The sequence below is a fragment of the Polyodon spathula genome, chromosome 37 (assembly GCF_017654505.1).
Source record: "Polyodon spathula isolate WHYD16114869_AA chromosome 37, ASM1765450v1, whole genome shotgun sequence".
Classification (NCBI taxonomy): Eukaryota; Metazoa; Chordata; class Actinopteri; order Acipenseriformes; family Polyodontidae; genus Polyodon; species Polyodon spathula.
The window spans coordinates 2,782,887-2,809,130 of NC_054570.1; the positions used below are offsets into that span (position 1 = coordinate 2,782,887).

The following is a 26,244-nucleotide window of genomic DNA, read 5'->3' on the forward strand; positions in this document are numbered from 1 at the left end:
AAGTAATCGCCACGAAGCGTATCTCCCAAAACAACTTATACGTTTCTCAACTAGGTAAAACTTTAATTGATTATTAGTTCAATTAAGGGTTTAGTTAAGTAATTGAGAGTTCAGATGGAAAACAGACCAGAACATATAGGGGGTCCCTGAAGCCCGAGGCTGAGAACCGCTGGTTACTTTCTCAGTTAAGAAGTGAACATTTTCAAAGGTGACAAAAGATTTTCTCTTTCGTTGGTCAATACTGCCATCTTGTGGTGACGATAAAAATAGCACCTGCTAAATAGGGAGTTTATACTGCCATCTGGTGGAGATATAGGAGATATCATGCATCACATTTTAATTCAATGAGCAAGTTACTTCAAACGACATGTTCTTAAGATACTGACAATCATTTTGAATGCTTCTTATGGCTATTACTCAGTTATTGTGTTAACCCATTAAGTACCAAGTTAATATTTCTTTGAAAAAAACAGAACACAATCTGATACATTACATTTAGAATGAACTTCTGCAGGTAACAACATCAGGGCAAGTTATCATAACAATATAGTTGAAGCGAGAATGTAAACAGGAGTTAACGACTAGTTAAAATGCTCAAATGAGGACAATGGCATCTAATGGGGTCATGTGCTTCAGTTCTAGTTGCCTGTAGGACAGATCAGCCAAAGAGTCTTTCTAGAAGTCTTGTGAAAAAAATTGACATTTATAAAGACACGTTTGCCAATAAGGAAATACATGCACTAGAACAGTGGGGCGCAAAGTAAAAAAAAAAAAAAAAAAAAAAAAAGATTTAGCTTAATACATAAATGTTAACAAACACATTTTTTTAAAGTTTTGGAAAGTGTCCATATTTTTGGTGGATGCATGTGTAGGAGGCGGGGAAGTGGAGAGAGTCATGAACAGTAAGCATAGAAAAAAGTTTGCGCACCGCGGCAATAGAGGGCGCTGGCGATTACTACTAGAAGGACAGCTTGGCTGCTCTGGCCTGCAGCACATGTGTCTATGGCAGGAAATTGGAACTTGAGTTATGCAAAAATACAAAACCCAGTGTTTGAGTAGAAAGTGCATTTAGTTATAAAGCCCCCAGATTGTGGAGCTTCTTGCCCTTCTCTATTAGAGGTGCTGCTTCGGTCAGTATTTTTAAGTCAAGAGTAAAGATTTAATTTTGTAGGTCAGCCTTTTTAACCTGACTTACAAATATGATTGTTTTTATCTATTTTATTTGCTTTTTTTTATCATTTTGAGTTTATAATTCTTATTAATTTCCTGTTTTCTTCAAGTGTTTTATTATTATTATTATTATTATTATTATTATTATTATTATTATTATTATTTGTTGATATTGCATACTTTTCATACAAGCATCAATATACTCATTTAATTACCTTGATTAGGAACGAAGCATTTAAAAGAACTAACGAGCCAAGTCTTTATAATCAGCTTTTGAAAATATTGCTTAGCTATATGAACACGATTTAGATATTTAACATCATGTAATCAAAGAAACGACATCATGTAATCAAAGTAATTCAACAAGTTAATATAACATCATGCAACAGGTTGCATTCGACAAAATTAGTTAACAATATAGGACAATGCCAAAGTTTTGGCCATAGCTGTACAGAAAAATACATATTTTGTACATATTTTTCTGCACTACCTTCGACTGAGACCTTGGAGTCTCATGAGGTTCCAGCGTGATTTCGGATGGCATATTTTAACCTGCGGCGCTAAGATAAGGCAGGACCACAAGTACTGAAAGGGTTAAGGGTAATAAGCAAGGTTAGGAGGCTTAGACAGTCTCTTTCCTTTCTTTACAGTAAGATGTCTTACCTGAGCGTGCCTGGCCAGTGTAGTGGCGGTCATCTGCAAAAATAAAACAAAGAGTGGGGTCACGCACTAACAGATAGGACAGTGGTCTGGTGAGGGGGAGGGTAAGGGGAAAGCAGATATGGGAGCGGGAAAAAAGTGAGAATGCTGGCATACTCACACTGGCAGACTGGTTTGGCATTGTCCCACTTGCCGGTCTTGGTGCAGGTGCTGGTGTTGGCCCCGAGCAGTCTGAACCCGGGGTCACAGTGATAGGAGAGCTGGGTGCCTTCGACTGGGGAGCGATCCAGCTCAGAGAGATCAGACTGGACCTGCCCATTCTCCAGAGACAGCCACACACGAGGGCATGGGTGAACTGAGAGAGAGAGGCGCAGAGAGATGAGAGAGGGAGGAGCGAGCTGAGAGCTAGAGAGAGATGAGAGAAGGAGATGAGAGACGACAGAGCTAGAGAGAGATGAGAGGGAGATGAGAGAAGGAGATGAGAGATGAGACAGATGAGGGAGGAGTGAGCTGAGAGATGAGAGATGAACTAGAGAGAGAGATGACAGAGCTAGAGAGAGATGACAGAGGGAGGAGAGAGATGAGAGAGGGAGGAGATGTTCAAGCTAGAGAGAGATGAGGGAGGCAGGAAAGAGATGCGAGCGCTAGAGAGAGACAGATGAGAGAGGGAGGAGAGAGCTCGACAGAGACGGGGGGGCTGGTGTGTTGCATATAGACAGAGCAGAGTTGTTTTGTGTGTTTCATTGTGTAGTTGTATATAACTGTGAATCCTTACCTATACATGTGTATGGCTGTAGCAATATCACTCTGTGTGTCACTGTATAACAGATCATTGTGTAGTTGTGTGTAGGTTTGTTTTTAGTCATGTAGAACTGTGTATAGTTGTGAGTAGCAGTGCCTCGTTGTATGAAGTAGTGTATCACAGTGTGTAGTGCTGTATTATATTGTGTGTCACTATGTGCACAGCTGTCGCCAAAGGTTTTGCATCAACCTAGAGAATTAACAAATTTTGCTTCATAAAGTCGAATAAGTGATGTTTCAAAATTAAGGCTTCTGGTAGACACTTGCGGTATCCTTTTGAGGTTTCTTCAATTACAGGATGGTAAATAAAAGATCTAAATTATGTTCACTTAGTTGTTGTTTTTTTTTTTTTTTTTTTTTTTTGAAGTGTCAATCCTAAAATGCTAGGTGATGCAAAAGTCCTGTCTCATGTTGTAGCGTCGTGTCTCGTGCTGTGCGACAGACTGTACTCACGGCATCGGCTCTCCTTGCTCATGTCAGTCCATCTCCCATTCTCCAGACACTTGCGAACTTTGGGCCCAGAGATGATCCGCTCCCCCCGGCAGACATACTCGATCTCATAATCCACCGGCAGGATCTGCACCCTGCGGATCTGCTCCTGAGTCAGACCTCGGTACCGAATCCCTCCATCGCGAGGGGGCTTGATGATGTGACAGCCTGGGACAGAGAGAGGGAGACAGGAGGTGAGGGCCAGCGGGAGGGAAGAGAGATGCAGGGAGGGGGAAAGGAACAGGATTCGAGGGCCAGGCAAAAGGAGAGAGAGGATTTTGGAGGAGAGGGAGGTGGGAGAGCAGGGGGGGTAGGATGGAGAGATGGAGGGAGAGTGGTAAAGAGGGCAAATGAGGGGAGGAGGAAAGGTAGAGGTGAGATTGGGTAGAGGGAGAGGGGAAGGGGAGGAGGGTCAGGGGGGGTGGAGATGAGGAGGAAGTGGAAAGGAGTGAGGTGATTGGGAAGAGAAGGAGGGGAGCGAGAAGGAAGGGGAGAGGGATGAAGAAGAGGATGCAATGGAACGGGATTTGGGGGAAAGAGAGACAAGGCAATAAGGTGTGAGGATGATGGGGGGTTGCAAGAGCAGGGGGAGAGAAGGGGAGAACGAGAGAGAAACAGATTCATTAAAGGCATAGTTCGATAGAAATGTGTGACAGCCAGACAGAGACAGACAGACAGACAGACAGACAGAGTTGGTACCTGCAGTAGACACGTTCCTCAGCGTGGCTCCAGTGGATTGGAGGGTGAGTAAGAGTGGCAGGAGCATTGTGATGTCCATCTTCCCCTCTACAAACACAGGCAAAGAGGTTATTCCCTGATAATGGAGACTCTCATTTGCTCATTGAACGGATTTCCCGACACATTGCATCGTCTGCCTGATGCAGAGGAATCGATTACATCTCAAACTGTTTTAAGGTACTAAGAGTTAAGCTAAAGGTCACTGCCAATGACACCAATACCTACAAGTGTAAACCGACACTTCGGTCATTGAATTTATTTTCTGTTAGCATTTCTGAATTCAGCACTAGAGGTTAGTAGTTATGGGAGACACGTTCTAGATTTCAATAACTGCTTTGTAACGCTGTTTTCCATTTCTTGTGCTGGAAAAGCAAACCAGCAGGAACCAACCTGGAGAAATCAGGAATGCGTTTTACAAAACAGCCCCCCAAAATCCTGTGCCAATCCCAGTATATGTGTGAATGCAAAGCTGTAAAAAAAAAAAAAAACACCAGTTGTACTGAATGGTCATTAGGGCAATTCTAAAACGTGTCTGTTGTTATTTTTACATTGATGTTTTTATTGTGCTTGATAATTCACTGATAGTGAACATAGAACGTCTTTAAAAGGTGGACAAAACTCTAAAAATATTCTACAATTTAGCATTTACTATTTTCCAGGGAAGTATTTCAATATTTAGAAACATGTTCTGTATAACACAGTAGCACTGAAGAAAATGTGACCACGCTGTTCTGTTCTGCGTTAATAAACATTATGTTTAATGGGGAAATAGCTTGAGAAATTCTGTGAAATGAAAAAGAAAATACAGCCCTACTCATAAAGCTTATAAAATAATTGTAAAAGAACATAGCAAAGTGTAATAAAGCATAGAGAAGCACTGTGAACCCCAGATAGGTTTGGTGATCGAAACACGATAAACTATGTTACATGCATAGAATGACTGGGAAAATATAGGAAAGCTGCAATTTTAGGAAATACAAAACGGCAGACCTGTATAAAATGGCTTTAACTGTGCTCTCCTGTTATCACCAGAAACCCTCCATGGATCTCTAGCCTTATTATACGCATGCTTTCTTACGTGTTTGATCAGGAGCAAATCTGGTTACAAAAACAAAGTGATTTTCCACGGCAGGCCATTTAAACCGATTTTCAAACTCGGCTTGTCAAACAGGGTTTATGAAAACAATAAGACAATCAGGTTAGTGATTCATTAGCCTAGCCCTGCATGCTCAATGCAACTCAGCCGAGAGAGAGAAGAGAGAAGCTCTTTCCACTGCAGAGAAATTGATTCAGACACACAGACGACATCGTCGTTTCCTCTGAATAATATTAATAAGAGCGCTGGCCATCTACGTTTCCGAATATTTAAAGCAGTTTCCAATTGCATTTTCCTAGTCTTTACCTGTTTTTTTCAAATCCTTCTGAGCGGAGCACGACATTTATCAACAGCATGCGCACAATGGCATACAATAAGAATTAGCAACGAAATGTTTAAATCGCAATTTGATATGCGGTTCTCCGGATATATGGAAAAGTGTGTCATGTATCACATACGATCGCTTCCACTATATCCCTTAACAATATTCTCTATTGCTGGGAAAGTTACACACGTACACCTACATGTTTACAATGGAATATCGTGGTAGATTTTTAAAAAACCCCTTTACCCTCAAACAAACAGACAGACGGACAGATGGCTGTTTGCAGAACCTCCACACTCACGCAGCTGTCACACTGTTACCTAGCTCTGAGACAGTTGTGTGCATAGCTAGCCTGAAGGCACTGCTTAAAATATCACTTAAAGCCACAGCATCATATACACATTTTCAGTTTGACGCTATAATTCCTCCGTGGTTTCTGTTTGTTTTCTACATTCAAGTGAAGGCGCAGTCAGCCCATCAGTGCTTGACCGATTCCTGGTAGCTGACTGATCTCTTTTGTCAAGGCGATTCTAAAAGGATCCCATTGATTCAGAATCAACAACATGGCAAGGAAGCCCTTTCATTCACCTCACCACTCTGTGTAAAGAAGCTTCTCCTACCCATCTGTCCTCAGCCTGTCTCCATTTCTAGCGGTGCTCTCTAGTCCTGGATTCTGTGCTGCGCTTCAAGTATTGTGAAGGACTTGTGACCTCCTTTAACGCTGGCTTTGCCCTTTTGCATTAAAAGTTGGAACGTGTTGTACCACTAAACATCCACAAGAGGGAAGCACTGAGGCTAAATCTAACAGAAAGGATGTTTAAAAGCCGACTGTTCCTAAAAACTACAATAAATATGTCTTTAGGGAAAGTAATTGATTATCGTGATATTATCGATAGTGTGTTTAGATTTAGTGTTCTAAGCTCCACAGGGACCTGGGTATAGTCACAATAATGTCACACACAAAGTCTCTCTCTCTCTCTCTCTCTCTCTCTCTCTCTCTCTCTCTCTCTCTCTCTCTCTCTCTCTCTCTCTCTCTCTCACACACACACACACACACACACACACACACACACACACACACACACACACTCTCACACACAGTCTCTCTCTCTCCCCCTCCCTCGCTCTCTCTCTCTCTCTCTCATACACACACACACACACACACACGTGTCCTCTCTCTTGGTACTATAATCACTCTGGGATGATAATGAAAGCAGACAACTCTGTCTAATGCTGTTTCCTAGCAACCAATCACCCCCCTCTCTTCCTCTCTCTGTCTCATTCACTCTACAGACAGCCAATCTTAAACTAACACAAGACACACACAGTGCCCAGCATCCTTTACTACCGTCTGTCTGTCTGTCTGTCTGTATTGCGTTACAGATCCGAGTGTCATTCTACCTACTGCATCCCTGTCTGTCTGTCTGTCTCCCAACAGTATCTATGTGGCTGTCTTTCTGATCACCCTTTTCCTTCACCACTCTCCCTACCCCTACCCCCTTTTCTATCGCCCTTTCCTTATCTTCTCCTTAATTCCCCTCTCCTCTCCCCTCTCCCATTTTCACTTTTTCTTTCTCTCACCCTCCTTCTCTTTCCCTCTCTCTCTTCTAATTCCCCTCAGGCATTCTTCTCTCTCTCTCTCTCTCTCTGTCTCTCTGTTTCCAAAACATGTTTTTATAGAAACAGTGGCAGATCATTCAGAAAGGTTAGCAACCAGCCTATTGGAGCGGCAAGCGTTCCAGCAAAGATCAGGAAAACACAGGCTGCCACTTGATAGCCTTACAGCAGGGCTAGCCAAGGATTTAAAACACGTTTTCTAACCTTGTATGTCGCACAGGCAACCTTATCTTTGACTCGCCTTTAAAAGTGCTGACCAAAATTAAAACAACATTCTGCAACCACATGTCTTACCTGTTATTGACGCCAGCAACATTATCACAGTGCTAAGATTCTAAAATCAATTTTCTTACCTCTTACCAGCACAAGCAACATTACACCCTCTCCTTGTCAAAGGACTACTAAACTTGGCTTCAGTTAAATGCATTTTCCTGCTTCTTATTAGCTCTTGCAACACCTGCCTGTGCCCCTTGAAAAACTGTTATAAGGCTCTCTCTCTCTCTCTCTCTCTCTCTCTCTCTCTCTCTCTCTCTCTCTCTCTCTCTCTCTCTCTCTCTCTCCCTCCACTGGTCCCAATGAACTGATAATGTAACTAGTGCCAGGATGTCTACAGCAGCTCTGTTCCATGTAATGTTGAAACCCAGTGGTTTGGAACAGCAAGCTCTCCTCACTGTCAAATGAAAATTGAGGCTACTGGCTTATCTTTCCCCAGAGCTGACAAAATAGCTCCAATTTAGAGAGTAACATGTAGTACATAACTTGCAGCTTTGGAGGAGCACGCAGTTCTGAATTGCGTACAGGTAGGTCTGCAGGTGCCCGGCTTGCCTCAAGGGTCCCCAGCCAATCTAACCCCAAGATACTAAGAGATAAGCAAATGGATTTGAAAACGGGTCATTTCTGCCTCTTTTTATCCTCCCCTCTCCCCTCTCCCCTCTCCCCTCTCCTATAAGTGCTTCGGTAACACACAGCTCCATGTTATTTTAATGAGATTTTCCAACACTTTTCAGAAGCACTTAAGGGAGTCTCCGGGCAAAACAGAACACAAGAGATTTTTCAAAATAAAATAACATAAAAAAAAAAAAAAAAAAAAAAAAAAAAAAACATGCCTGCCTCTTTCTTAGCCCTGGCCAGAAAAAAATGAAAAGTCAGCAACAGCAACAGGTTAAAATCAGAGCTCTCAGCATGCAAGAATGGACAGATCAAAGGACAGAATGCCATACCCTCAATAGCTTAAGGTAAATAATGTTAATAGCACATTTCATGACAACTGGATAAGCCAGTGAGAGTAGCGGATTCTAGGGGTCTTGTAACCGCCATGTCACGCTTCTATTTATTTCCATATATCTTCCAAGCCGCCTATTTAATTGTGATCAAACTTGTTATGAATATTATTTAGCATAACATATTGGGAGTAGCAGATTGTAAGGGTACACGGAGGTGCCTCTCTGTACATCCGCCCGTCTGTATATCTCGCATAAATCAGTCAATTTAGTAGCTTATGACACTAGCACCCCATTTGCTTACTTAATATACCTATATACATATACCGTTTATCCAATCATTATGAAACTATTAATTTCCATTTCTTATTATACTACATGATATCTGTCAAGCTCGTTAACTTTTCCGTCGTCCCGTTAGCTCTCATATTTTATTCTATAGGTTGCTTTCCTTTGTCAATTTGTACACTTAAACTCAATGCAAAGGCAAGCTGGTGAGCACAGGACGCGTTTCGTATCTCGGTATGATATACGGAGGCTGTCGGAGTCTTCCTTGTAATCTCTTGTAGTAATATATCTTATTAGCAGCGTGTGTGTGTGTGTGTGTGTGTGTGTGTCAAATGCATGAATTGTGAGCATGTTATGATAAGGACCAAAGGACTACCACAGCTTTAAAAGGGGCCCCAGGAATTGTGAATACCGAAAGGTACACAAGCTGTACTGGAAAACAGTTACAAAAGAAAGAATCATAAAAGAATGATATCATCACAGGACAGATATAAAAAGGCTTGTTAGAGCTCTTTTATTAGACCCGAGGAAGAAAGAGTGCAGGTAATTATTCACAGGAATGCCTTTAATGATTTGCATACTGATGTTTAATAAAGCATTAGTATTAAACTGACTAACTGTTGCGTTGAGCAAATCATTCCAGGTTAATCCACAAAATAAGACTCCCACCAGAGAGCCAGCTAACAAGAGAATCTGATATTATAAAAGGCTGGTGTTGCATCTATTCCTTCTCCCCCTCTCCCCCAGTCCCAGTGTGTGTTTCACTACAAATCTACCCAGTCTCGTTACATATTTGCAACCCGCTAATTGCTGTTTATAAAGAGCTGTAAGACTTTTAATTAGGGGCCATCTGCAATCTTAGTTGGGGTTAATTGAGTGTAGCTGGGGTCACTTAGAAAGAAGGCTGGTTTAAACATTCCAAACACAATAGCGTAGATTTGAAAGCCACGCGAATACACAAGAACACGGGAACAAAGAAACCGCGACACCACTTTTATCACACATGACTTCCTTCAAGTTAAATTATACTGGCCACTTCATTAGGACCAATGGATGTGGCATTGCCCTGGCACAGGGCCTTTTCTCCTGTATAACCTGGCTGCCTTCATCACTTTGGAAGTTTCATTTAGCCTGTAACAATGAAGAATTAGCTGGGACTTGATTGAAGTCTTTAAAAGGAGATGCCAAACCTGAGCCAATACTGTAAGTGCAGAAACCAGGACCAGAGGACACAGTTGGAAGTGGGACAGAGGGTAGGAGACACTTCTTCCCACAGAGAGTGGTGAGAGGATGGAATGGGTTACACAGTCATGCTGTTGATGCAGAATCACTGGGATCCATTAAGACCCGACTTGAAAAAGCCTTGAGCTCAATCAGTTACTAGAAACCGGACAAGCACTGATGCACCAAATGGCCTTCTGTCTTTCATAAATCTTCTCGTTCTTAAGCTTTTTTGTGGAACAATGCTGAACCCTGATATCAAGATAAAGCACCCATCCGCCAGAATGGAGAATGGTTTGAGGAGCAGGACAGAGAGACTTCAGGCATCTTCAGCTCCATAGACACCTTCTGCAGATCCCTTTCCACACAAACAATACCCCCCGGAGATTGGCATTGTGGACTGTCAAGGTCATTCACTGAATGCCAAGCACTGAACGTGAATTTGAAAACATTGCCTGCCACAGTCCTGAACTCTGATCCAAGGTTAGATCAATTATGTGTTTAGTCTTGATTATGTACTGTACTGAAAAACAGTAAAACTTGCATTCCGTCTATATTCATGTTTCTGACAGACACTTAAATCTCAGTGGTAGCAGTCCACCATCGCTAGAGTGATGCTTTGTTCCTCTCTTTCCTGTAGACAACTGATGTAGCCATAAAGAGATGCTGGCCCTTGGATTCAGTTCCACTTCTATAGTGGGAGACAACAGTGGTAGGGTAAAGCATAGGCAACCTTTGTAAAGCCCAGAGAGGTATGGCAAAGTATACTAAAAAAAAAAACATGGCAAACCAGTAGAACCATTAGAAAAGGATTGGGAAACCACTGTGCCTATTTAGTGAGGTAAATGTGTACAATGAAAGCTACTCATTAGAGAAAGTCATAATTCATGGGGGTTAAAACATATCATATTGATTACACTGATTATAATTGCTAAATGAAAATGGCATTAGGGTCCCACCCTACTCTAGTCTATTTGAGACCACTGACCAAACTCACCTAATAAAAGTTTCCCAATAAAAGCATATCGAAGTGTAACAAAGCACAGTGAAATCACAGGCAAGCATTGCAAATCCCAGAGAGGTATGGTAAAGCCTGTCAACTACAGTGAATGAATAGTATATCCAGAGGATAGGCTTGAAAAACGACCATGCAAATTCACAGTGGTAAACTTTTATGAGAACAGAGAATGGTAAAAGGTAGGAGCTGCTAGAGAATTTGCCTGCTGCCTCTCTGTTTGTGGCACCAAGCCAATTTCTTTTCCATTGAAATTGAAACACAACACTGTTAGTCACTTTGAGGACAGCGACAAGCAACAAAATGTCAAAAATTCCCCAGCTTTCAAGAGCACTAGACTGCCATTTAAAACACCTGGAAATGTGATTTAAAATTTAAACCAGGGTTATTGAGGAATACACTAATGGAAATAGCTAATGAAAATATCCACTACAGTGCATTAGGACACATACACGTTTCATATATGTAAAAACGTCAGAAAAATGTCACAAAATGTCATGGCATAGACTCCACAAGGTGTTGGAAGGTCTCTCAAGGGATCCACTGAGTCATTGCAGGCATGGAAACAAGACTCCTATTGTAGGTGTTACTATGACCTTGATTAGCCTCTGTGTATAGATAGCTCAGGTGTGTCTTATAAAATGGATCAAAGTGCTATGCAAGGGGAGTCTTATTTCCATCATTGCATTCCTAGTTCATGCAACTGCTGCAAAGAGGTGGGCTGGAGGGAATGGATTGTCCAAGTGCACTGACATCATTGGTGTGGCCCTGGAAGAAGCCTCTGTCATGCTCCTCAGACCAGTCACGATTCTGGCACGGTGGATGGGTGCACTGTTGTCTTGGAAGCAACCATCACTATCCGGGTTCAGGATTGCTGAGTGGACGTGAACTGATGCTCAAGCAAACTATTCGTTCGGCCTTCCAGAGTAAGCAAGGGACCCAGGGTATACCAGAAGAACATGAGCGCCATCTAGTGATCTGCCACTTTGGATCAAGTTTCTGGCAATACAGTTCTACGCACAAGATGGTGCTGGTGCTTGGTTATATAAAGACACTTTGGCTGATCTAGACTACATTATGTCTACGGCAGGCAACTAGAACTGAAGAGCAGCCCCTGAACTGATAGAAAAATTAATAACAATTGCAATAAGAACTCAGAATGATTGCATTGTAAAAAAAAAAAAAAATGCAAAAAATTATTAGACAACTATAGGACAATTCAGAACGATTGCATTGAATTGCCACTGAAGATCTCTTGGGTATAGTTAGCATACTGTAATCCCATTCTACCAGCTGCATCCCATTGCAGCTGCCCTATACTTGTGTGCTCCCTTTGTATAGAGAACCATTGTAGTACTGCAATTGTATTCCCGTTGCAGATCATTAGGTGTCTTTTGTTGTAGCGCATTAGTGATAACGTTACTGCTGAAACAATATCAGCTAGGAAGTAGCAATAGAGCAACGTTACAAGCAATTAATCAGCCATTAGAGAGTGCCGGGCAGCTGTAAATCCAGGCAGTGTCCCAGACTCATTATCACAGATGTTGGCTGGACCATCATCTACACATCACAAACCTGGCTTGATAGCACGGGCCAATGATAAACACTGAGCTGTAAATCACAGGGCTTCAGAAAACAGGCAACGGAGGGGGAGGGAGAGAGTGATGAGAGGGAGAGGGAGATAGAGAGAGAGAGAGGGGAGGAAGGGAAATAGGGGAGGAGGAGAGGGGATAACCAACCAACCAACGGCAAAGCCATCTCAGAGCAGCGCTTCACAATCAGGACCGTAAAATAGGACGAACAATAAAATAATAAAGCAAAATAAAACACACACACAAAAAAAACATCAAATGTAACCACACTCCAAAGGACTGAGAGAACAAATAGGTTTTCAGACATGACTTAAACTTTGGAAAGGAATCTCCTAGCGTGACATGCCATGCCTAGACACTGGGTTAGCAGCAGCCCTGACTTTATCGATCAAGGCCAGGGTTATAAGGATGAAGCAGTTCTGATAAAGAGGTCAACAACGTCATTTTAAAAGAGGAATCTAACAGGAAGCCAGCGCAGTCACAATAAATCAGACATGATCAACTCTTTTGGTACAAGTCCGAATTATTTATTTATTTATTATTAAATTTTCAGCGCCCAACTATTGTAGCCCCAAGTTTCTCCCCAATTTAGAATGTCCAATATTTTTTTTCCTCTCACTGCAGCAATTCCCCACACAGCTGCTCAGGAGAACCGAAGGAGCTCGAGAGCAGATCTCAGCGAGCTACCGGCCTCTGGACAAAGGCCAGCCCTGCAGGCGTCTGCTTTTGAGTTCACTAGGACCCTGGCTCTTAGGGTCTGCTGTAGTGCATTGAGGAAAACAGTCCTTGATGGTTTTGTCTGCTTATCCTGAGGAATCCCCAGCAAATACCATTGACTTCGCACAGCCAGGATATGATCCTGCACTCCCCTGACTGTATGACTCACCCTGCACACCACAGAGAAACTCTTTTATCAGGTGAGCCTTACAGTCAGGACTGTTGCCTCTGCATTTTGAACGAGTTTTAACTTCTTCACTAGTCAAGCAGCTAACCCAACTAATAGAGAATAATCAATAATCAACAGCATAGTTAAGCTTTGCATTGCACAGAGAGGTACGGTAAAGCATATTAAAAACATGATAACATATTGGGAATGCATAGTATAACCATGGAAAAAATATAAACGGGGGGGGGGGGGGGGGGGGGGGGGGGGGAGACGACTGCATTTTAAAATGTAGACAAGAGAAAAACAGAGCCTGAAGAGAAGAGGAAGAACGGGCATCCTGGGAGAAAGTAAAAGGAGTCAACTGAAGATCATTTTGACCTGATAAGCTGAAAATTATCGACCACGAGGGAGCGAGGTGAAGGCAGGAAGATGGAGAGGGGGCGTGGGGAGGATGAATATGGATGACTGCCTCCCAGCAAGCTGATATTGAGCTGAATTAAAATGACAACATCCCCCCCCCGAGACAGAGAAAAGGAAAACAACAGGAGTGATGAGCCCAGCGTGGAGATGAGAAACAGGGCTGTGCTGATAACCAGCTTCCTTGTCTCAGTGCAGCAGAGTTGCCAGCTCAGCCAGTACAGCAGAATCCACATGCCTGCTCCCCTGCCTGCCTCTTGCAGGACAAAACTGCTACCTTCTCACTAGCATAAACTAACAGAAGTGACTCTGTCCAGTCCAGCCCCTATCCATGTCTCTTATAGGATAAACTGCTGTCTATATTCTCACAAATATAAACCAATAGAAGTAAATCTGCCCAGTTAACCCGCTATACCTGTCTCTCACAGTAGAAGACTAGCGCCTACCTTCTCACTAATCAAAGGCCATCTGTCCAGTTTCCCTACGGTCTAAGGCTACTGTTTTCTCAATAAAAGGACCCTTTCCATTTAACCCTCCTTCCCTAAGGTCTAACCCTATTGCATTATCTCTGATACAAACTAACAGAAGTGAATCTGCCCATTTTGCCGTATCCTATCTTTTATATTACAAGCCTGCCTTGTCGCTGATACAACATTAATCTCTCCAGTTGACCTCCTTACTGCCCCTAATGCTTTGTTTCTACTGCCTGACACCACAGGCTGCCCATGGCTGGCCACCGAAATCAAAAAATTCTTCCAAACCTGGGAAATTATTGCCACTGTCAACGGTCACTGGGGGATTGTGGGATTGTATTATGTTTTGTTTCAACCTTTGGTTGCAGCCCTGAAGTACTCTACGCTGTTCCAGTAGTCAGGTCTGGATGACCCATACAAGAAATAATCTATATTTGCTCCAAAAAATATTACTTATTAAATGTCGTGAATAAGGTCATGCAAAATCCTGAATAATGTATACCAAATTTATGAACAAAGTATAACAAAAAAAAAACGTATTTATAGCAATGCAAATGCTCTGCCGTCTTTTCTTGCATTGCTACACCACTCTCTTCCATTGAGGCGATGGCGGTTTTAGGAAGCCGGGGGTTCTCCTTCAACCTGCTTCTCATGTGTGGTGAAACCATTGCCCTTACAAGTTCTTGCAATAATAAACGTCCTTCTCTGTGTTCTGGATGCTGTGATGTGTACAGCATGTGGTTTTCAGGCTAGATACATCCAGAAATTTGTACAACAGGACCTCTGGCCACCTTCTGGATTGTCGCTTGCAGGAATATGCACGAAACCATCTGTCCGTCAGGTCAGAGCCACCTTTACGCTGTAATGCTTAATATTTTTCTTTTTCTGCCTCATGCATTGTGGTCAGTAAAATTACAGCCTTGCCAATTTTAGTAATTTTAACCTTGACTCTTAGATGCCTTCATCACAGCAGGTATGTTGAGATTCAACACAAGTGTCAGTCCTTTCTCAAGTAGTGCTTCGGCAAGGGGCATGCTTGTGAATAAATGATCTGTTGCTACATGGTGTTTCTTAATTGGCTGTACAGCTGCAGTAAGATGTTCGATCCCAGATTCCTGTGGACTTCTTCACCGGGCTGTTTCCCATGGCAGACAATCCCATCTACAGCAAAGGAATTTCTTGCACCACATGGCATGTTAGCAAGAAAGAGATCCCGTTTTAATCTGAAAGCTACCACCTGGTCCATTTGCAGACGGAAGTCTCTTATCCTCTTGGGGTCAAACCTCAGAAAACAGCTAATATCTTCAAATCTTTCGACAGACGCTGTAGCTCGATACACTGGGTTTGAGATCTCCAAAGAGCTCCCCAGTGGAAACATCCCAGGTTTGTTCACATCCCGCTAAAAGGGAAAAGCCCAAAAAAGCCAGAAGCTTGTTTTTTAGATGCATCCTTTCATGCTCACTTCTTACTTGCTCCTCCTCTTCATCCTTCAAGGTTTGTACAAGCAGGTCCCAAGGCATCTTTGGGTAATACTGTTGCTGTTCCAGATGCAGGACCCATGGGTTCCTCACTAGTTGTTTCTTAGTGTTTTGCCTTGAGGTAGAGCATTTTCACTCTAGTATGTGCCATTGCGGCTGGTTTGAAAGGTCCTGTCTGTTTAATTCCGGACGTGTTTTGTAGCTCCCCAGACTTTGACTGATTTGTTTTCCCTGCATCCTCAGCACAATTGAACTGTACACAACGAGTACAAAGAGGTTAGAGATTTACATTGAAGATATACAGTGAGTATTAACGTGAAGCTGACTCACACACTCACTGACAGACACAGGAACATGCATACTGACACACACTGACGCACAAACTATCACAAACACACACTTACTGACGCACACACTGAAACACACAGGAATGCGCACACTGATACACAAACTGTAACACACACACAAACATTGAGTCGCGCACCCACAGACACACACACACACACACACACACACACACACACACAGAGACTGCCTCAAACATACACAAGTACACTTTCAGCTTTGTCTGAATCCAAGAAAAAAAAAACAATTAAGAGAAAAATCTTGAGTCCATCATCTTTGAGGTTGTAGATGCAATAAATCTACTCAGTTTTATAGCAGGGGAAGGTACACTGAAACACACCACTGTTAGGTTGAGTCCTAACCCTTAACCCACAAGAGGCAGGGTAATCGTATTTGTGACAAGGCAAGCGTTGACCTGGCACAGCAATGTCAACAGGGTGCCATGGTCACTGACCAGAGAAAATTAGAAGAACAAAAAAAGGTTCCAGTTGATAAAATGATGTTGTGTTCCCACTACCCGTTGATTAATAGCAGCCTCTAAAAACTGAAACTGATTGCGGGACATTGCGGGCATGTATAATGAAACCAAAGTCGCAGAGCATGTTAAACAGACACCCAAAGGATTCTATTGCAATGTCAAACTGAACACGCAGAGACGCCGCTTCTTATTAAAACTATTGGATAAAACACGTCCCCACTCACAAACGACCACATCATACTGTAATGGATGTTTCAATATTTGAATATGGCTATTTAATTTATTATAACTCACAGAGTCGTTACCGGGCGTTTCGGTTTCACACACACACACACACACACACACACAGCATTTGTACATATTGATTAAAAAATATAGCCCGTTCACCATGTTGATTTTTTGTATATCATTGAGGTACTGCAGTGCAAAGCGCCTGCGCGGACGGAAAAACGGGTTGCATCCGAGGTTTTTGTGTTGCGAATGTACATTATTACACATTTAAAAAAAAAAAAAAAAAACTACAATTGAAAGCTTCTGTGAAGTGAAAATGCAGATTACTACAACCTCATCTAATAAACTTGTACTTAATGCTGTATCCATAAACTAAAATACCGTCCAAAGAAACTCATATCTAACGTCATTCAACTGGCAACACAGCATTTGACGTTTTCATATCGCTGAAAGCATCGATATCCACTATAAATAATGTATTATTCTATGTAAAGTCAGATTTACATATTGCATATTCGAGAACGGGAACCTATGAAACCAGTATTCAAATCTACAATGTGTCACAAAGATTACAAGATGTTTTTTTGTGTTGTTTAGTTTTTAAGTAGCTATTTTTTTTCAGAGAACATGTCTATTACACCATACAGCGCCAGTCCTTACAAAATATAAATAAATTATCAAAATATTATACAAATGTATTTACATATAAACCATAGCAAATGTAATAATAATAATAATAATAATAATAATAATAATAATAATAATAATAATAACTTACCTTGATGTAACTGACAATGTTCAGTCGCGTTTTTTATTTATTTATTTTTTAGAAATGTACAGGCCTGTAGTTTTGTGTTTATTTTGAAAATGATATAACCCAGACTCGTCCAAACATTCACTCCTTGGAGTAATAAATAAATAAATCTAACCGCTATTAGAAAATGAATAATCTATACAATTAATTCGGGTTCTTAGGAAAATAAGCAGAGATACCTGTATAGTGCATAGTGCAATACTGTATTTTTAACTTTCTGCTTCGGTCAAATTATGGCTTTTCAGACACCGGTAAGAAACATAAATAAATACATAAATAAATAAACAAATGAAGTTGAAGATTTAAAAAGACAGATATAAAAGAGTATTGTTAACTGATAACAATATAACAATCCGCTTGATTAAAAGCTAATAGGAATATAGATACTGGTATATTCTGCTTTCCTGTAGCGGCGTGCAGGTTAGAGAAATATTCAGTGCGCACGGTAATGCACAAAATTCAGATGTACTCAAAAATACATATATATTGCTGTTGGGCAATGGGTACGGAAGCTACCGGCAGAACGATTTTTTTCCTTCTGCAAAATCTCTCTCTCTCTCTCTCTCTCTCTCTCTCTCTCTCTCTCTCTCTCCTTCTGTCACCCTGCCTCTCGCCACACACGCTACGTCAGTGCGCGTCATTGGGCTTGCTTTCTGTCTCAACGCCCTTCTCCTCCCTCACTCACCCGAAAAGATTTTAAAAGTATGTATCTATCTGAAACAAAAACACAATTAAAATGCGAACAGAAGGTATCAAAGTGCCCTCCACTTAGGCAGTTATTCTGCCTATTTGCTTTGTGCCGGGCAAGGCAGCCCCACTGCTTTCTTGAAACTTGGCTTGTGTTTTTGGTATTTCTATTTGAAAAGGCCGGGTACTTTTGAGAACTTGCAGTTTTTTGTTTGTTTGTTTGTTTAAATTTCCAATGTGTTTTTGTTTCAGATATCACTTTATAACACACACAGACACACACACACACACACACACACACACACACACACACACACACACACACACTACAGGAATGGCAAAATCGTCCAACCTATATTGAGGCAATGTATTGCCGTTTGGATATGACAAATGTAAATGGTTAGGACTCAAATCCTATATAAATATATAAAAGATATAAACATTTCTCTCTCTGCGTTTCCATATGCGTGGTCGCGTGTGATATGCGCGACGCAAACACATCCTTTCAATATCGTGGGTCAACAAGAAAATGTAGCTCTACTATTAATATCATAATGCGCTATTTATTGAGATTAATGAAACTGTCTTCTGTCCAGTCATGTCCCTCTCCTTGTCCCTTGCTGTGTAATCATGTGTTAAAGAATACTGTAACTGCTTGCATTATTCTACCGTAACCTATACAATAGTATTGCAACGACTCGGGCATTTGTGCTGTAAAAGGACTTGTTGTCTGTCCAGTGTGTTGTTTGTTTATGTGTTCCACGGTTCCATTCCATTATCTAGTGGGGGCGGCACACGGATACCTACCTGTCTAGGTCCAGCAATCCTGGACATGCTTCTAGCCCTGAAGAAGTCAGGGAGTGGGGTTCAGCTATAGCATGGCCGAGGTTGCTGGCCGCTGGAAAAGGGGGCGGGAGATAGTGGGTTATAAATGGTGGTGCATGTGCCGGCGAGAGGGTGGTAGTTGAGGGATGAGTTGTGAAAGAGGAGGACAAGCGGAAAGGATTGAGAGTGGAAGAGAGCCTGGGGATAGGCAGGGAGGCATGTTTTATTATTTCATTTGTGGCCTTGGTCCGCAGCTCACAGTGGTCCTTTTATTGCATTTTATTGTGCTAATAATCTGCTTGATTCGAAATGAGAGGACTGCCTGTGTGAACTAAAAGCAGGCTCCACATAGGCTCTACTCTCGATGTAAAATAGAGTAACCCTCTGTGCTCCACAATATTCTGATTTAGAAGTGGATTATCCCAACCAAGGCTGCCAAATGCCCTCTTCTCACATTGTTTTTGCTACTTTATGATGTTGGCATTAGTGTGTGTGGTTTTGAGTTCTGTTGCTCCAACACTGAATTATCATCACTTTACTCTACTATACCTGTCTTTGAGCTTGCATTGGTCTTGTCTGGAGAATCCCTAGGTGCCAGGAATGTACCCTTTCAAGCAAGTGGGTATAATGCAAACCACCAGCACTGTGAAACCAGTTTGCAAAATCTCGTTGCCAGTTTCAAACCTGGGGCTAGTTCCGTCTGCAGTCTACAATCCAATCTGCAATCTTTTTTTTTTTTTTTTTTTTTTGTTCAGCACTCACTGATTTAAAAGCTGCAACTGGATGCTGATTAAGTAACTTCCATAGCAGCCAGCAATCCTAAATGGGACTTAGAGAGAGACAAACAGAGTCCTGATTGAAATGGATTGGACCTGAGATCTGCTGATGATGCTGATGGAAATGAACGAGTCTGATTTCAAACAGTTTTCAAGTCTGTCCTGGTCCCATAAAAAAAAGGAGGATGTAAATAATTTATCTACAATCTTTCCCCCTCCTCCCAAACACACAGAACTTGACAATTGAAAAGGGAGTATAGTGCAGGCGGTCAGACCTACATGTGTCACACTTACTTTTCTCCATGTATCCGGAGAACCGCTTAATCAGCTGGCATGAAACTTGGTATTAACATTATTTAGCAGAAGCTATAGAGAGTATCAGGCTCCGAGGATACAAGGGGGTGTCTGTCTGTACATCTGTCTCTATGTCACACTTATGTTTTTTGCACAGAATCACTTCTCGAATTGTGATTAAACATTCCATTGCTAGTTCTTTTTCTATACCATTCTGTGATGATAGATGTTGTAGTCATCAGCGTTCTCATCATACGCTAATTTTGAATTTACAGCTGTGATGGTTGTTACTGACGTGCTTGTTTTGTTTTTTTTTTTGTTGTTATTAGCTGAGGTACTGTTGCATTCTGCCCTAAGGTAATTCAACGAATAGTTCAGCATTCAGTAGTTAGTGAAAAATGATTTGTGTTTCCCATTAAAAATGCAATACTTGTCATCTTTTCAGTAATAAATGTTTAAATACAGAACACATACAAAAATGCCCTAACTCCAGTAATTTAATAGATAGCACTGTGCCTGTGTGTCAGTTTGAATATTTTTGTGGGCAAACAGATCTCGAGAGAGAGAGAGAGAGAGAGAGAGAGAGAGAGAGAGAGAGAGAGAGAGAGAGAGAGAGAGAGAGATAACAAAATGTGGTGATACATTACATTTTATGTGAAAGAATTACTTTATGTTACATAAAAAAGCATTACAGTTAATGCACAACACAGGAATCAGAAAGCACTTTAACAGTGCAAGTCACTTCTTATTTGAGCCGTAGCCTGACCAAACCGAAACCAGCTCTTCTGCAGAACATATTTGATCTAGATAGATGATGTAAATGACAAGCAACTAGAACTGAAGAGCTGCTCCTAACCTTGTAGTCAAAGCACCTTCAAGTCACACCTATAATCTAATCTACAATCTTTATTTTTTTTTATATAGCGCCTTTCATAGTGGACCACCATCACAAAGCGCTTTGCAAGATATGAGACTAGGGTGTGTGAACTGTGCATCAGCTGCAGAGTCACTTCCAACAACGTCTCACCCCAAAGACGCAGCACAAGGAGGTTCAGTGACTTGCTCAGGGTCACACAGTGAGTCAGTGGCTGAGCTGGGATTTGAACTCCTGGTTACAAACCTGTTTCTTTAACCACTGGACCACACGCCAGTTTCTATTTTGCAGGAAACAGTCCTGTTTCATGGCCAGCCTCTGTCTGTTAGTCTAAATAAAAGTGGCAATGCCAGTCCTCGCGATGACCGTCTGCTTGATTGAGATATTTCTCTGGAGTCGCCGGTCTGTTTGTCAGAGAGCCACGTGGGGAAATACTTGCAAATCAACAGCTAACCTTGTACACTGTAATCAGTACACACAGCTATTAGCAGGAGATTACAGCAGCATCACTCAGCACACAATCAATATTTCAATGGGGGAGGGGGGAGTCTGTGAGAGAGAGACAGAGAGAGAGAGAGAGCAGATGGAGTGAACAATACCCCTTTTTGTTTCCTCTATGCCTCTCCACAGTGCTGTAAAAATCAATGTTTCCAATAGCAACATTGTTACTGGTCCCCCATATAAAACGGGTGCAAAGCAATACTTTAAAAATACTTTTTATCTCTTATTAGCAGTGATGGCATTATCATTGCAGCCTCTGTTATAAAGGAAAACCAGGAGTTTAACATCCATTTTCCTACCTCTTATTAGCACAAGCAACACCATCACTACCCTCCCTAAGGGAGCACTAACCAAAGTTTTCCAATGAATTTATTTACCTTTTAGCGCTAGCAACACGATGACTGGCTCCCCACTTAAAAGCGAGCTTAGCAAGATTTTGAAATCAATTTTATTGCCTCATACTAGCACTAGCAACGTCACCACCGTTTCCCTGTAAAAGAGTGCCAGCCACAGCGTTACAATCCATGTTCTCAACTCACACAGGCAACATCATGACTGGTCCTCTTATTACTGGTTCCTTTTAAAGGCATGCAAGCCACTACTTATAAACTCTCCAAGTGAAATGACCCAGGCAGTGTAAGATTTCTTTAACCCAGATAGCACGTTTTAAAATGAAAATGCCTGTTTGCTAAAAATGTGTTTCTTTCGAAACTGCACATTTGAGACCTACGTAATGAATGACTGTGTTATCTAATTAATGGATGTGCGTGGCAGGCAATTTATGGAACTGCTTTGATAGTTTTAACAAATGTCTTTATAATTGATAAAATCAACAAATAAATAAGAACACTAGATCTCAAATTCCCTTTGTGCTTTGAAAAAGCTAATCTGCTTTCCTTCTCCAGGCGAAGAAATTCATATCAATTTATAATGAGATCTGTGGGGGAAAAAAATAGCTCATTTACTCTTTGCTTTCTGAAATAGGAGATCCTCAATAATTCAATTGTTTTAAATATAGTAAGGTTAAATAGGTAAGGTTACCGGTGTGGCCCAGTACCCGTTTGTATCAGTGTGTGTGTGTGTGTGTGTGTGTGTGTGTGTGTGTGTGTGTGTGTGTCCCTCATCGTGCAATAAAAACACACAGGACACGTTAGGACACTGAAGACAAAATAAATATGTTAATCAATTAATCCATTAAATAATCAATTGATTAAAATGGAACGCACGCATTTTGCTGTTTCTTTAAAACAGAGAAAAGTATAAATTAGTTTTGCTCCGTATCACTGCCTAAGTTGAGTTTGTGTGCGGATGTGAAACACCACAATGGTAATCTATAGTTTTGTTAATAACCTTACATATTTTATATGTCATTTTCACGAAGACCATGTAAATACCATGTAATGTAATCAACGAGAACGTTTCTGTAACGGCATTCTGTTTAATTTCGCTTTGCTGTAAGATTACAACTTAAAAACAAAATCACGTTCTATTTTGTAATAAGCAATTAGTTTGAAATAACAATACACGGTGGACCATATAGATTTAGTTAGGAAATGATTAATTAAACAAGAATATTAGTCCCCTGTCATGGTTGGAAATTCAAAACTATAGCTATCTGTGGAAAAACATTACAGACAGACAGACAGACAGACAGACAGCTTGTGCTAACAACGTATGTCTTTGGATATGCTGTTGTCTAGTCAAAAAATGTAAGTAAAAGATAGAGATCTGGTCGGATAGACAGACAGACAGCCATCACATACCCCCCAGTTATGATATTCTCAATAACTTATGGTTGGAGAGAAGACATGGGTGAGGAAAGAGAACAGAAGAGGTAGAAACAGGGAAGGAGAAAGGAGAAGGGGAGAGGAGGGGGTGGTAAGAGGGGATGGAGGGGGGAAAGAGGAAGGTAAACAAAAGGGGAGAGAGGGAAGGGAGTGAGAGGCAGGGAAACAGGGACAAGGAGAAGGTAGAGGAGAGGAAAGGAAAGAAGGAGACAGGAGCGGATGAGATGGAGGGGGACAGAGGGGGAAGGGAGTGAGAGGGTTGAGGAAGAGAAGGGAAACGTACGGGGAGAGGGGAAGAGTATGGTTATGGGGAAAGGGGGCTATGAAAAAGAGAAGATGGAGAGGGGGAAATGAAGAAGGAAAATGGGGGGATAATGGAGGTGGAGTAGAGGTTAAACGAAAGGAGGGAGAGGAGTAAGGGGGTGGAGTGGAGAGGAAAAGGAGTAGGATAGATATGAGGGAGGGGGGTGGACTGTGGGAAATGGGATGGGGCTGTTTGATCTGCTCTGACTCTGGTGGGCACAGTGTAACTGCGGCGCTATTGATCTACACAGTCTAACACGCACTCTCACTGAGAAACAACACAGCCTGCAGAGTCACAGAGAGCGAGAAACTGTGCGAGCTTCCCATGAAAGTAAAACCCATCGGATTCATTGCATATCGTTAGCAGCAAGATTTAACTCAACCAGTCTGTCGCAGTGAGAGCCGGGAAGCAGGCACAGGTGTAGTGCTATGACTGTCGCACTTTTATTCCTGGGGCAGTGAGCCTCGTCTTGTGGTAATTAAGAAGCGGCTAGGCTAATATATATTAGCAATAATTAAACGCACATTGCATTAAAAGGGGGTTTACAGCGACCTTGCAAGACGTTAGAATGATCACAGAAAGTAATTGTAATTCTGGTTTAAAACAGATGCAGCTGGAGCGTTCTGCATGTACAAGGGTTAATAGAAGTAATTATTTTTTCAATGTGCTATTAAAATTTCCTCACAGCTTAAAAGGGATTCCTTCATGTAATGAACTATGAAAAAGTATGTGCCAACAGGCTGCCTCTGCTGCTAATTAAATTAAATTATGTATGTATGTATTTATTTATTTAACTGCATTGGTTTTTTTTTTTGTTAACTCCTCATTGCATTGCAACCATCAGAAGCGCTATATATATATATATATATATATATATATATATATATATATATATATATATATATATATTATATATTATCGTCTGACGAGCAAAACATATAAATATATTTATTACAAAAATTGCTTTGTGACTGACGTTTTAGCATTATTTATAATAACAAGAAACACTCCTGCAAACCGACTGCTTGTTTCTTGTTTTGTTTCAATAAATAATGTTTTAAAACATAATGTAAAAGGAATCTGACGCATAATACAAATATAAAAGAAGAGATTTTTGGGTGTGCGGCCAATCAAGTCTCTACCAGTGCCATCAAGGAAACCAGGAGTGGTTTGTGTCATTGCTGTGAACTGTTTTCTTTTAACTCTGCAGAAACGTTAATATATGAAGTGCCATAATGTCGGCTTATGTAAAGGTTATTCATTTATAAAGTACCAGTATGCTACACTGGGACTGGCAAGGTGTTTTGAAGTCAGCCCCAGTCCCAGTTTGGATTGCGGGCTGGCAGGACTCCATCTCTCCCTGTCGATGGTTGGAAGTTACCTCGATGAGCGTCCAATTGCAGGTTTTAAATCAGTGCCTGGTGAAATAAAAACCTACGATTCTGACACTAAACTGATTAGGAAATATTGGAGGTTGGGGGGAACCCATTTCAAAACAGTGGGACTGACTGCAGCCCCAGTTTGACACTGAGATACAGATTGTCCTTTGGGGTGCAACTATTTTAAATATTGCATGTAAAATAGTGCAGTTGTATTAAAACCCTATGCAATCTTTTTTATTATTATTTTTTTTATTTTTAGGTAGCAGTGTAAAACAAGATACAAATGCCCAGGTCTCATGGGATATTACGTAAATTGAGAATAGAATGGTCACAGCCGCACACTTTACAAGATTCATATTTATCATATTTATAATCACTTTTACTGGTCTTCCCTTAAGTTCCATACATCACACTACTAAATTTGCATTTCACAGCACAAAGGGTAGTCTCCTGATAGTCAGCCCCATTTACCATTTAGGGTCATAAGTGATATCATCAGAATGGGACCATTTTACAAATACGACACAGACTTAAACTTAAACAGTTTGACACAAATTAATTAGTGCCTTCAACTCCCAGGTATGAAATGTCAACTTCAGTCATAATACTGCTGTAGATTCAAAGTCATGCACAAGCAATCTAGTTATTGCCTTCAACAGTTCAGGAGAACTGAAGATCAGTGTGTGTGTCCTCTGATCCCCAAGCCAAACACACAGGAGTTCCACAGCGGCTGTGGAAATTAAACCTGAAGCACTCTGAGGTTTAAAAATACTTTCGCCCAAAACAAACATTACAATATCGGAATTTGTGTCAGACGAAATCTATTTCAGGTGACCGTTTCTTTTACTTGGATTGCACACTTTAACCGGAATTAACAGAAACGTGAACAAATGAACCTGAATATTTACTGGCCTCCCTGTATAGAAAGGGCAAGCCGCTTCAAACAAGTGTGTTACTCGTCTTCATAGCAGCAGACAGACATAAAGTGTTTGCTTTAAAAGTTTTGATATCCACTTATTTTTAATACAATATTCACACATAGTGATACCGGCGTTTTAGAGAAGGCGCTGTATTGAACATTGATTACAGCACCCCTTACTGGTCAGCATCAGATAGGCAGTCAATGGCGCAGTTGTGAGCATCGCCTACAGCACCACCCTCTGGTGGCGAAAGACAATAGCACAACTGCATCTAAAATGTATGGCCTTAATAGGTCATAATGTGGTTGCTTTTGCTCTGTAAACATCATTCCAGAAACACCGTGGAGGCTGCTGGGCAATGCACCCACAATCTTGCCCCTGTGACGTCAGAGATCTTTCTGCTTTTCCACGATAGTTGCCGAATAGTTGCACACAATGTGTGCAAGCCTAGTAGATCACATCATCCCACCACATATGCATACACTGCAGTCCAGGATAGTTAACTTAAATTCTTTGGCAGGTCGGTATATACACACTTGG

The 26,244-nt window shown here is 41.4% G+C and overlaps 1 protein-coding gene across 2 annotated transcripts in view; it reads right to left on the reverse strand.

The window, feature by feature from the left end:
- Positions 1-17,885, reverse strand: part of LOC121304345 (gamma-aminobutyric acid type B receptor subunit 1-like) — a 46,626-nt gene extending 28,741 nt beyond the window's left edge. For both annotated transcript variants that reach the window (XM_041235431.1, XM_041235430.1), the window contains exons 1-5: positions 17,319-17,885; positions 3,820-3,906; positions 3,085-3,288; positions 1,991-2,185; positions 1,834-1,866 (exon numbers count right to left, since the gene is read on the reverse strand). In XM_041235431.1, coding sequence (XP_041091365.1) covers positions 1,834-1,866; positions 1,991-2,185; positions 3,085-3,288; positions 3,820-3,898 — 511 coding nt within the window. In that variant the 5' untranslated portion in view covers positions 3,899-3,906; positions 17,319-17,885. The remainder of the gene's footprint in view (positions 1-1,833; positions 1,867-1,990; positions 2,186-3,084; positions 3,289-3,819; positions 3,907-17,318) is intronic.
- Between the last annotated feature and the right edge of the window lie 8,359 nt (positions 17,886-26,244).